Source organism: Panthera uncia, chromosome B4 (assembly GCF_023721935.1).
Source record: "Panthera uncia isolate 11264 chromosome B4, Puncia_PCG_1.0, whole genome shotgun sequence".
Taxonomy (NCBI): Eukaryota; Metazoa; Chordata; class Mammalia; order Carnivora; family Felidae; genus Panthera; species Panthera uncia.
Window position 1 is genome coordinate 97,409,032 of NC_064809.1, and position 12,481 is coordinate 97,421,512.

Here is a 12,481-nt window from a genome sequence, read left to right on the forward strand (position 1 = left end):
AGTCACTATATGTTATATTCAAAGTCATTTGATCACAGTTTACTCTTTTTAAGAATTTTATTCAGAATGCCTACCTGTAGAAGTTAGCATAATTTTACAGATTAGAAAAATTCAATTCTTTTGTCTCTGCAAACATTTATAATAGGTTAGGAATAATAGATTAGAAATGTAATACATTACAAAACAGTTGCCTATGACTATCTGTACATCTACTATGCACCTTAGGGAAAGGATGTGACAGTGTGCTGTACTTACACTGCAGATAACACACTTTTTATTCTATTATACAAAACTGACCAGTGGTAGTGTCTGAATTTATAAATGGCTATTAAACGGGATATTTAACTTAAATGTATATTTAGCATGCTAAAAAGTGAAAAAATTTTCAACTGAAGTAATTCTGTGGCTTATCAATTCAAATGTCTCATGGCATTTTTCTTTAAATAAACATCAATATTGTAATACTAAATAATTTTACATGATAAATGCAAAAAGATAAAATTTTCTAGACATTTTAGAAAGTATGTTCACATTCATTTTGTCATGGGTTTCTTGTGGCTCTTCTAAATATGTTAATCATATTAAGGAGACACTGGTCCTATACGATTTTAACAGTCCATCTTCAATTAAAAACTGTAACCAAACAAATAGTATGTTAAAGAGTAACAAAAAGTAACTTAAATATACTAAATTCACACACTATACGTAAACAAAATCAAGTCAAATTACATAAAGTCAAATGACACAATAGTGGCAGGTTATACATTTTAAAGAATTTCTTTATCCATGTAGTCACATGAAATAGAAGCTGAAATGTAAACTCAGTGATTTGTGTGGTGTTACCCCTTACTGGTTCAAATTGGAAAATTTGGTATAAATGCTAATATTAGTATTTTATTTCTGTACATGTAACATAATTCAAAATAATCTACAGCATCAGGTATGGCTCATCAATTTTGCCATCATCACCGTATATCAACCAAAAAAAAAAAAAAACTCAAAAATATATTCATTGCTCGTTAGAAATGCTAAACACCGGAAAAAATGGAATTTTGTTTTCTTAAATATTTGACTAAGATATTCTTCAAAAAGTTAAAACTGCCTTCCACAGAATTTTATGTGTAGTATGGCACAAGTTGACACCCAAAACAGTGTGAATTCCATCAAAAAGGCACTGTTTACAATACTCAGAATAATCTGACAAATCTACTTCAATGATGTCTGAGAATGAAGAATATACTTGAAATAGTTAAATAGACAAACCCTTATAAAAGTACAGCATTACTGTTTAAATATACTATAGCTATATAAAAGGAAATAAAATGACACAGAGAAATGACCCTTTATGGCAGTTAAGCCTATAAACACTTAGAATCATATTGTAGTTCTGTAACACAAAAATAACAAAAAGTAGTTCTTAAAGGCACAAAAGCGTGAATACTAAATGAGTGTTGTATTTTACAAGGCCAACTTTTTCAATGGAATGGTGACAAAGATTACACTGTACCTTTATAAGTGATGCAAAAAAGTACTGACATGAAATACAAGTGAAATATCTATTGCTGAAACTTACTTATTTCACATGCCCTATTTATTATCTGTTCCTGGGCCAGCTACACCTCACTAAATGGTGGATAATTGAAGGCATAGTACATTTCATAACTAAAACAAATGCACATGTTGATAATTATTACTCATGTACATTTTCATGTGAAAAAATAAAATTTTTGATCAAATGAAAAAAAAAGTGGTCATAAGATCTTAACTCCTAGAAACCATCATGAGGCTCTCAAACAACTGGGAACTGTAAATCACAATTTTTATGAATCCATGTTTGAAGGAGTATTAATCTCAGGTAGGGAACATTCAAAGTCAATTACATATATGGCTACATACAAAGTTAATTACGTGTCTTAAAGGATTCACATACTAAGCCTAGTATAACCACTGATCTAAAAACTAAGCCACCAATTCCTGAGTTTTGTGTTCAGTTCACAGAAAGGAACTCATACAACTAAAAGCATAAGAAGACTATTAGATTAGATGTATGCTTTCAGTGTATAAGAAACAGTCATGAGTTAACCCTGCTCTTTTTCATGAAAGTTTTTGACTCCTTGAGTAATAAGAACCCAAAACATCTGCTCTAAAAAGAAAAACATAAAGAACATAACTACCTTCCCAGTCTTAGAAGATACCTATACAAATAAAACACTATTTAGACCAAATGAAAAGAACGCACAAGTGGATAGGACTAAAACCCCAAAAGGGGGTTATCAGCAAAAAATTTTAAGTTTTCAGGGTTTAATGATGAAATTATTTTTGTGATCAGCCAATAAACTTATATATAAATACTAATTGAAACCATAAAAAGGATCAAATTGTACAATATTTACAAAATACCATATATCAATCAATAGGCAGTTGAGCATGACATTGGTAACAGAGAGTGAGGACAAAAACGACACAAGTATGAAATACAAACAAATCTCACCTGTTCTAGTGTAGACATATCTATACTTATACCAGGTATAGGTACATCTTACTTATATTTCAGTCAATTAAAAAAAGTGCTTTCACATGTACATATGGAATACAGCATTATTTTGCCCAAACTATATGGCTCTTCTTAAAACCGAAGACTAGTAAGATAGCTAAATTGGTAAGGGAGAAAAAAAGCAGGCTCTTTATCACTTTCAATTTTTGTAATTTAGCAATCATTCCTTGACTTTATATATCTTGGCATAAACAGTTGATTGTAATTTTGCTAGTGTCTCACAGTCTCTTCTTAGTCAAAGGCAAATGTAGCCAGAATAATTATTCTGACTTTTCATTAATAACCATTCCGAAAGGTATACTTTCAGGATTCTAAGACATATCTTAGGACAACATGTTCCTAAACTTAGCTACACTTGCAAAAATTGCTTCTGAGGGCTATAAATATTTATGACAAACATTAAAATATTAACCTGAAAAAAAATTAGGAAAAAGTGTGCCTGAGTCTGAACAAAAAAAATCTTGAAGTGTGGTTTGTCACAGAATGAAGTTACTGAGAACAGAGGAATAAAAAATTGAACCTCAGAACTTGATGCTCTTCTTAGATGCTCAACTTATTGCACATTTTAAAGAAATAAATTTTAATGTACACATAAATGCTACGACACAAAGTTTTTCTTACTGCCTTTCTCTTATTTGGCTTTTGAATAAAATATTGGTTATAATTTTTTCTATTCTATTTACTCACTGAATACACTAAGTTCTAAACGAAAGCTAAAATAAGTTTTTCATAATGAAAAACATAAATTATCATATGCCCTATAAACAACTCTAGAATTTGGCCTATGCTACTGGACCAACAGGGTTACAAGAAACAAAAATAAGAAAAAAGGACAGCAATTTTGACCACAATTTTTTAAGCAAGTGCTTAAGTGGTATTATATAGGTATAAGAAAGATATAATCAATAGATCCAAATAGCTGCATATCGGTTTTTTATGTTGATAAACACACACACAGATTTATACCTGTCTCTATAAATATTAAAATTCTAGGGGTTAAAAAAACTGTGTGTAAACCTTTAAAAAAGCAATCTGCCACCTTGTCTCTCTCAGTACACCAATTTCGACTACACTTTTTTCTTGCTGTTTCTAAGAACACAATTGAGCTGGGTGCTTTGGAAATGATATTTCTAACAGGACAGTGTTTTGAACTATTTATAATATGTCTATTATGCCATCATTTCCCATTCTGTAATTCCTTATTGATAAAAGTCTTGTGCCTGTTGTATGAAGAAAATAGACTGCTATGTATATAAGATTGATAGCATTTTTGTTATGAATGTTAATGTTATATCTCAGAACACACTATAGAATACAAAGACTACTGTCAGGTATACATAAGACACAATTGTGTATACATGTGGACTTATTATACTCACATGTAAACACACTGTCACAAAAGCTAGAAATGTTCTGGCACTTAACACATAGCTCACTTTAATGACCAAGAGTTCTTATTTCAGGTTAAGGAAAAAAGGTATGAAAGGTCAACACCTCTACATTTATCTCTAAGATTTTTGTTTTAGAAATATTGTGACATTTTAACAAAGACCAAACCAACTTGAACATTGGTCCCAGGCCAAATTTGATCATTCCAGTTCACTGAATTCAATTGTAAGGAACTTCTACTTAAACATGAAGTTTATTATGACTTGAAGCAAAATCAGGAGGAAAATGATGAAGTAGTCTTTTTGTTGCAGAAAATAATCTGTGGCAGGTGTGCTTGAAACTAAATGATTTCGAAGAGCCATAATATTTCTACAAAAATAAGAAACAATAAATTTTAAAATTATTTGTCAAAATGTTAGCATGTAACTCACAATTTGATACGTGAGACTTAATTAGTAAAGTCTTAGTTAAGAGAACACTTAATTACATTATCTAAGGTAACTTGTTTAATCAATTACTACTACAACATCAACAGGAAGCTGATTATGTTACGTGAAGCCGTTATTAGGTCTTGTCTAAATCTACATTCCACATTGTACCAAATATATTACTCGATGATGTGCATCAAACAGAATTATTAAAGTTAGATGATATAAAAATATACCACTTTTCTCTGTTATCACAGTGGTTTTAAAACAAAAATTGTGCTTCTTAGTTGGTCTAGTAAAGTTCTTTTATCTTTACTTTGGGGAAGATAGAAGTAGATTTGGAGAAAAATTCTAAATTCTCTAAGAAAACATAATACAATAGATTTCATGACATTCCTAATTTGAAAAATGCTATATAGGCATTTCATATACTAACAAAAATAAAATGTTAATTTACTCATGAAATGAGCTTACATTATCCTCATGCCATCCTAAATGCTTTTGGCTTAAAAAAAAAAAAAGCTGATTTCATTCCACCCCCCCGACTTCTACACTGGTATACCAGTATAGAGAAAGAAAGGAGGCAAATGAACAAGTAGGCTCATTAATTTATAAAGACAATTAAACTAGGAAATGAGCATTTTATATTAAGGGCTGATGATATCAAGATGCAGAAGACATGTTCCCTCCTCTAAAGGAGCTCATTGTCCAGTTGTGGGAGGGGGTGGTGGTCGTGTGGTAAACGGACACACACAATAACAACTCTGTAATCCAATAAACGCTCAAAAGTAGCATGCATAGGGAACTGTACAAGGACAGTGCAGGGATTAATAACTCTACAGGGCAATGTGGATAATTAGAAATGTTACAAAAAGGGTGACATGTGAATTATATTCTGAAGGATAAACAGGGATTTTCTTGATGGGCAGGGTGGGAGGAAGAACAATCTAAAAAGTGGATTCAGTGTGGGCAAAGCTCCAAAGATGAGACAGTACAGTATATTCTGGAGCTGTAAGGAGTTTCACAGAATTGGAGCATGGGACAGGCACAGGGGAATGGCAGGAGATAAGGCTATAAATGAAAAAAACAACAAATGTAAGCTGTAAGATCACTAAGAACTGAGAAAATCTTTTTTTTTTTTTTAATCCTCTAATATAGTAATGGGAGGAAACCAATCTACACTCCTACTAGCCTTAGCAATGGGGCAGAAAAATCAGGAGTTCTCCTCCAAAGAATTTTCTTTTTTTTTTTTTTTTTTAATGCTTATTTATTTATTTTTGAGAGAGAGAGAATATGAATGAGCTGGGAGGGGCAGAGAGAGAGGGAGACAGGGAGTCCCAAGCAGGCTCTGGGATGTCAGTACAGAGCCCAATGTAGGGCTCGATCTCATGAACTGTGAGATCATGACCTGAGCCCGCTTAACTGACTGAGCCACTCAGGTGCCCCCTTCAAGGAACCTTCTTAAGTGTTAATGATTTTTTGTTGCTGGATCTGGGGAGGAAGGTGTGAGGAAGGGTCTGGGACTACAAAAAGAGCCCTCAAAGGTCTCAGGGTGGTGGCTATTTACCCCTTGCTATGCAAGCATTCCAATATGTCAACACATGATGCACTCCTATTAAATATTAGCCAGGTACAAAGGGACTGCAGAAACCTTTGCTAGCCAACTTTCTCAGAAACCACCCCTCTACCACATCCAACACACCTACATTTCTAGGTATGCTACAGCAATAAGATAAAGAGATTCCACTTGTATAATCACAGAGGAGAAATCACCACTCTCCCCCAATATTTGAATGGTGATGGAATTTCACAAGTTGCAGTTGTCAGGCGACAGAAGCCAATCTATCTTAATAGCTCAACAATGTTATAAAAATGTAAAGTTTGCATATGATTTCCTACATAACAGATTCTTAACTACCTCTCTAGACTTAAATAGCCACTGTCCATATATATTACCTTTTAATTTCTTCCTGCGTTTGTTTTATAGATTCGATGGAATTTTGAATGTCTCCCAGTTCTATCCCTTTCTTTCTTCTCGTATTTGGTTTTACTGATTGAGCTAAAAAGACATTTGGAATAAAGTTGATGAAAATAGCAAACACATTTAATTATAAACAATTTACATTTCAGCTTAATGAGCCTTATATAATAAAATTTTTCCTAGGCATTATTTTTATGGCTTAAAATGTAACATAATAATAGTAATACTCTGCATTTTTAAAAAATGTTTAGTTTTGAGGGGGTGGGGGAGAGGGGTGGAGAGAGAGACAGAATCTGAAGCAGGCTCCAGGCTCTGAGCTGTCAGCACAGAGCTTGATGCAGGGCTCAAACCCACGAGCCATGAGATTATGACCCGAGCTGAAGTCAGACGCTTAACTGACTGAGCCACCTAGGCACCCCAATACTCTGCATTTTTAAAGTTTCAATCATTAGTTGAATTTTTTTGTGGGATCAGTTACATTTTTTTTAACTAAATGAAATAGACAACAAACAGTTCATTAAAAATACATATATTAATTTGGGGGAAGGTATTACTCTCTTGTGTCTCTTGTCCATTTGCTTACTTCTGAAGAAGTCAGCTTCTTAAGCTCCCTTTTCGGTGTTTTATTAATTGTTATCTTTATTTCCCTGGTCACCCCAATTTTAAGCCTTTTCAGTTGATTTTGCTACATCTTCTACAAATTTTTACCGTCAACCAGTAAACTTTTTTTTTTTTTTTTTTACCTTCAAACCTCTCATATCATTCCTTCCTTTCCATTTTTGTTCATTTTGGTTCTCATTTGTAAAATAGGGATAATGATACTACTCAAACTCCATATGGTTGTGGTATGGTATGTTAAACATCTAGCTTGGCACATGTTAAGTACTTATAAATTACAGGTAAATAGTGCAGTGGATAAGAGAGTGAATTAAGGAGCCAAAATATCTTCATATATTATATGTATATATACTGTCTTATGGGATATGTGACCTTGTGCAGGTTAACCTGTATCTCAGTTTCCTTTTCTGTAAAATGGGAACAAAACAGTGTAACTAATATTCCCCGTCTAGTACATTGGTTCCATATGACTCCTACTTTTAAACTTTTATTCCTTTTTGACTGCAGTATCTTGATCCCACCCACATCTCTCAAGCTTAGACTGCTGTAATCCATTAGAAATCCTAATAATTCATCAGGGTTCTTTTAAAAACTGCCCTCAAAGTGAATTCAGCTCCCTCTGCGTTAAACTATTATTTGTTATCTACTCATTTCCCGGCATTTATCATTTATTCACTTCTAGTGTCATCTCTGTAAAAATAAGCTCCCAGCTTAGAGTGAGCTTAGTAGAGAACTATGGCTTTAAAAAACTGTATTTTCTCAGACATTCATTACTTTAATCCTTTCTTGATTATATGTCAGTGTAATTCAAGACATTTTACACATTATCTGGCTTGTACAAGAATGGCATACTAGTTAATCTAGTTCATAATTTTGATATAGTTATATTTTTACTTGTCTGTGACTTATAAACACTACAATAATTTAATCTAAAAGTGAAAAATTTTTTTGAAGCATGGAACTGAGTTCAAAGCTCAAAAACTGGTCCCTGCATTGAATCTAGGAAACCATCAACAACTTTTCAGGAGCTAACAAGATGTAAAAAGAACGAGTACTACAATGTGGTTCTTGATTTGCATGTTTTCCCTCATCTTTCCCTTGTGGCCTGGTCTTGCAATTTATCTATAATCTAAAACTGCTTTTTAGGCACACCATCTCTGTCCCCACCAAAACTCCCAAATTATCTTGAGTTAATATGAAAAATGCTTTTTATACATTAAACATAATACAGTAATATCCTTTTAAAAGTTTAGACGCTTATAGTGAATAGTCTGTAGTAAACATTTTTACCTTCACTTCCAGATGAGTCTTGGATATCAGGTTCTGGGGAAGAATAGCCTTTTGCCACTTTCTTCTGTTGCCTGGTTGGCTTATGTTTCATTTTTGGGACACTAACCTGAAGAAAAAGCCCAAACTATAATGTGAATTTGCAGTGAGTTTTGTAATTAAATACCAATGTTGTAAAACTGTCAAAACTACCAGTTCATGGGCACTTTAAGTATACTGAAATAAAAACAAAGATTAAGATTAAATAGTCTAATTAAAACCTAACAAGAGGTGGTAACACTTATACAATCATTTGATCTTAATAGGAAACATTAATTCAGCACAAACAAGAAAAATATTAAAAAATATACAATGAAGAGTTTCCCTTCACTCCTGACCTCTACTAGCAATGCAGTATCTCCATCACAAAATAGATACTGCTATTAGTTTGTATATCCTTCAAAAGACAATTTTATGTACAAATGTGAATACAGACGCCACCCTCCCCCCCCCAAGCTTCTAATTGCACCAGTCAGTACCTTTTTCAGTCATACTTATCTTATTCCCAACATTAGAAACATTCCCATTGGATGATGTTGGGTTTCCAATAAAATTATTTATTTACTTTTAATAATATCTGGATATTGCAGAAAGCATCTTATAATAAATAAAAATATTATTTGGCAGAGCATGATTTAAACCTACAGAAAGCATTTGAATGCATGCACAAGATTCAGAAGTATATTAAATGTTCAACTAGGACTAAATTTTTCTTAAAATAATATACTTTAGAGTCTACCCTATTAATAGGCTTGCAATTCTGAAGGTCAATCCTAAATATAAAAATTCAAATTCAAGAGGAGAAACTAGAATTAGAAGGGTAAGGTAATTTACATGCTTAGAAAGAGGGAACCAGTCATCATAAGTCTGTAACTCTATTCAGACCTGTTTACTATCCTAAATAGGAATTATCCTCTATTACCTATTCTTTTACAAAATTTTATTCAAAAGATTGAAATTAAAATAAAATTTCTATAATTTTATTATAGAAAATAAACAATGAGCAGGTAAGTTCTGGATTCAGCCTATACTATGCCCTCTTACTTCAAGTCATAGAGACCGAACACTGTTACATTAGAATCCAAATCCACCTTAGAGTAGGTTCAAATTGGAGATTGATGAAGACTGGGGAGAAGTATTTAAAATGACAAAGGGAGTCAATAAGCTATGTCTCTGTATGCAAAGATTTACTGTCATCAGTAAACTCTACTTTTAGGAGGAAATACAGAAGCCCTGTCTGTCTCTACCATGTTAGTGTTGTTGAAGGAAGAAACAAAATTTTAAAATGTTTTATACATTTTAAACACACACAATAAATTTTAAACATTTTACACACACACAATAAATTTTGTCATCTTAGCCGTTTTTAAGTGTACAATTCAGTAGTATTAAGTAGATTCACAATATTGTGCAAATATCACAGCTACTTCCAAAACATTTTCATCATCCCAAAGAAAGACTGTTAACAATTAAGCAACGACTTCCCATTCCCTCTTCCCTATAGTCAATAGTAACCTCTTTTTCACTTTAGTTATTGTATTTTTGAACCTCAGAAGTTGTTTGGTTCCTTTATATATTTTCTCTTTGTTGATATCCTAATTTTGTTTATGTATCTTTTTCTTGATTTTCTTTTGTTCTTTGTTCCTGTTTCATTTAACTCTTTGGGCACATTTAAGACAACTGTTTTTGAAGTCCTTGTCTGCTAAGTCTCGTGTCTAGATTTCATCAGGGATGGTTTCTGTCAATTTATTTTGTTCCTTTTAATGGCTCATGCTTTCATGCTTCTTTCTATGCCTTGTAATTCTTCATGGAAAACCCTGGACATCTGAGTGTGATAATGTGGTAACTCTGGAAATCAGATTCTCCACCTTCCCCAGGGTTTTTCTGTTTCCTGGATTGATGAAAGCTATAGTACTCCATTTGTTCACAGAAGTTCCTAAACTATTTCTGCAAAGACTGTAATGTTGTTCATGGTTACTGAAATTTCTGTTCCTTAGCTTATGTTCAAGTTAGCATTTTGACAGAAACTTCCTTGAACACCAGTAGCCAAATAAACCAAAACAAAAGACAAAAACGAAAACAAAAAAATACTCTCCCACTCTTAGCAGACTGTTCAGTGTAGGGGCACTAAGCCAGGCTTGCAGTGAGCTTAGGTGTTAGCTCAGTGTTCTTTCACTGTTCTTTTCTGAGCATAAGCACCTTACCTTGGACATTTGGTTTTCTAAAATCCCTGATGCCCCAGTTTTCCAAACAATCTCTCCCCAGCTTTTGTTCCTAGGCCTTACACAGTCTATTGTATTGTTTCAATGATAGTCTTTTGCCCCAAGTGTGTGCAGGATGTCAGTATGGTTCATAGCACTTCCAAGAAATGCCTGCAGCCTTTCTGCTTGGGCTCTGAGTTATCAGCAAAAACAGAAATGCCTGCCCTGTCAGCATCCTTAAAGTAGCCCCTAGACAGGTTAAAATAGATGTACACAATTTGTGAATAAGATCTACTCTGTTCCCTCTGGAACCAGGGCTGTCATTGAGAATGTGGGGGCCCTTCAAGACAACCAGTGAGGAGCTGGGGCAAGGGCAAGTAAAAATAACTGCTTTGAAGTCACTTCTCTCTTGATTCATTATTCACTCTGTTGCTGCAAACCTATTTTCCATAGTTTTGGCAAATTTGGTTCTGACAGCTCATGCTTGCTTTTTTGTTTCTTTGAAGGGAAAAGAGCTTGGAGCTGCCTATTCTGCCATTTTGCTGACTCAACATTTTAAATTTTGAAGTCAAATTTTGAACATTGGCTGCCAAAGATACTATGGGTTTGAAAAGTTCATATGCCTAGCAGATCTTGTTACTTTTTTATCACATACCATTGGAGTGCGATGTTTCACTTTGGTCTGGATAACACCATCTTTTTCAAACTGTATCATATCATTAAGTGGGTCCCACGGTCTAGTACTGCATAAATGAAAAAAAAACCATTTATCTAATAACTAAACACTCAAATACTTTTCCAAAAATGTTGTCTATAATTAGATTTTCATTAGTAATTATGAACCTAGCTGTAAGATTAAGAATTGTCATATCTAATCTTCTGATCCTCAGCTTATTTTATAGACCACTATCATGGCATCAAATTTACAATGAATGAAACATCAAATTTAAAATCTCATACTAATTTATAGATAGGGTTTAATAAAAAAAATACCCCAACAGTAAAAATTCTAGAAATAAAGGCAAAAAACAATGCTCATATACTGTTTGTTATTTATGTTTTAATTACTTACTCTGCAAACTTGTAATGCCATTCTCCTGTGAGTGAATCAAGCTCAAATAACTTGCATGCCCACTCTTCACTTTTTGTTTTCCGATCTCTGGCAGCTTGTCTTTGAGCTTCTTCTAAAACGTACTTCTCTTGAGTAGCTTCTGTTTGGTCTTTGGCATTTATGGCTCGAGTTACCCGCTGCCAGAGTCTAATACGTGTGCAAAAATAGCATTAAAAAAGCAAAAGAAAATCAAATCTACATAGAATAGACTTGAATCTCCTTTAGAGAAAAATGATGCCTACGTGGGTTTTTGGTTTTGACAAAACTTATGCTCACAGGCTTAGAAATGAGTCAAGATATAAAAAGTGGTGTCTTGAGTAGAAATACACAGTGGAAACTAAGTTTCTTCTTGCCAAGGAAAAGTTTTTACCTGGGTTCTTAAACATATGGTGATGAATGGTGCTGACCCAAGATAATAAGAATGTACTGAACGCTCAAGAATCTACATTTTTAAGTTCTTTGGATGATTCTTATACACACTGTGTAAGATCCACTAGCCTCAAAGATCCAACACTGTAATGCCATGCTTTTCAACCTTGAATGTAGGAATTATCAGAGAACTTTTAAAATCAGAATCTTGGAAGAAGGCCCAAGTACTGGTTTTTTAAATGTTTTCTGGGTGATTGTAATGTGTAGCCAATGTTGAGAACCACTGACTGAGGTAAAATCTTTTCCCCTACTAAAGTTTAGTTTTTTTATTGGACAAATAAAACTATGACATCTATATTACTCTACCTGTGAAGACAGCATGTTGTGACTGAAAGAACACAGGTTTTGGAATCAGACAGACTTGGGTTGAATCCTGTTTCTGTCACTGCTTGGCTGGTGAACTAAAAGTTACTTATCCTAAGACTCGTTTCCTCATCTTTAAAA

At 33.5% G+C, this 12,481-nt stretch overlaps 1 protein-coding gene across 16 annotated transcripts in view; it reads right to left on the bottom strand.

Annotated features, from left to right (window-relative positions):
* Positions 1-4,177: 4,177 nt before the first annotated feature.
* The window catches only part of OSBPL8 (oxysterol binding protein like 8), a 150,224-nt gene continuing 141,920 nt past the window's right edge, over positions 4,178-12,481 (bottom strand). For all 16 annotated transcript variants that reach the window (XM_049627424.1, XM_049627431.1, XM_049627425.1 and 13 more), the window contains 5 exons: positions 11,570-11,755; positions 11,153-11,240; positions 8,261-8,366; positions 6,328-6,430; positions 4,178-4,312 (listed from right to left, as the gene is read on the bottom strand). In XM_049627424.1, the coding sequence (XP_049483381.1) occupies positions 4,180-4,312; positions 6,328-6,430; positions 8,261-8,366; positions 11,153-11,240; positions 11,570-11,755 (616 nt within the window). In that variant the 3' untranslated portion in view covers positions 4,178-4,179. The remainder of the gene's footprint in view (positions 4,313-6,327; positions 6,431-8,260; positions 8,367-11,152; positions 11,241-11,569; positions 11,756-12,481) is intronic.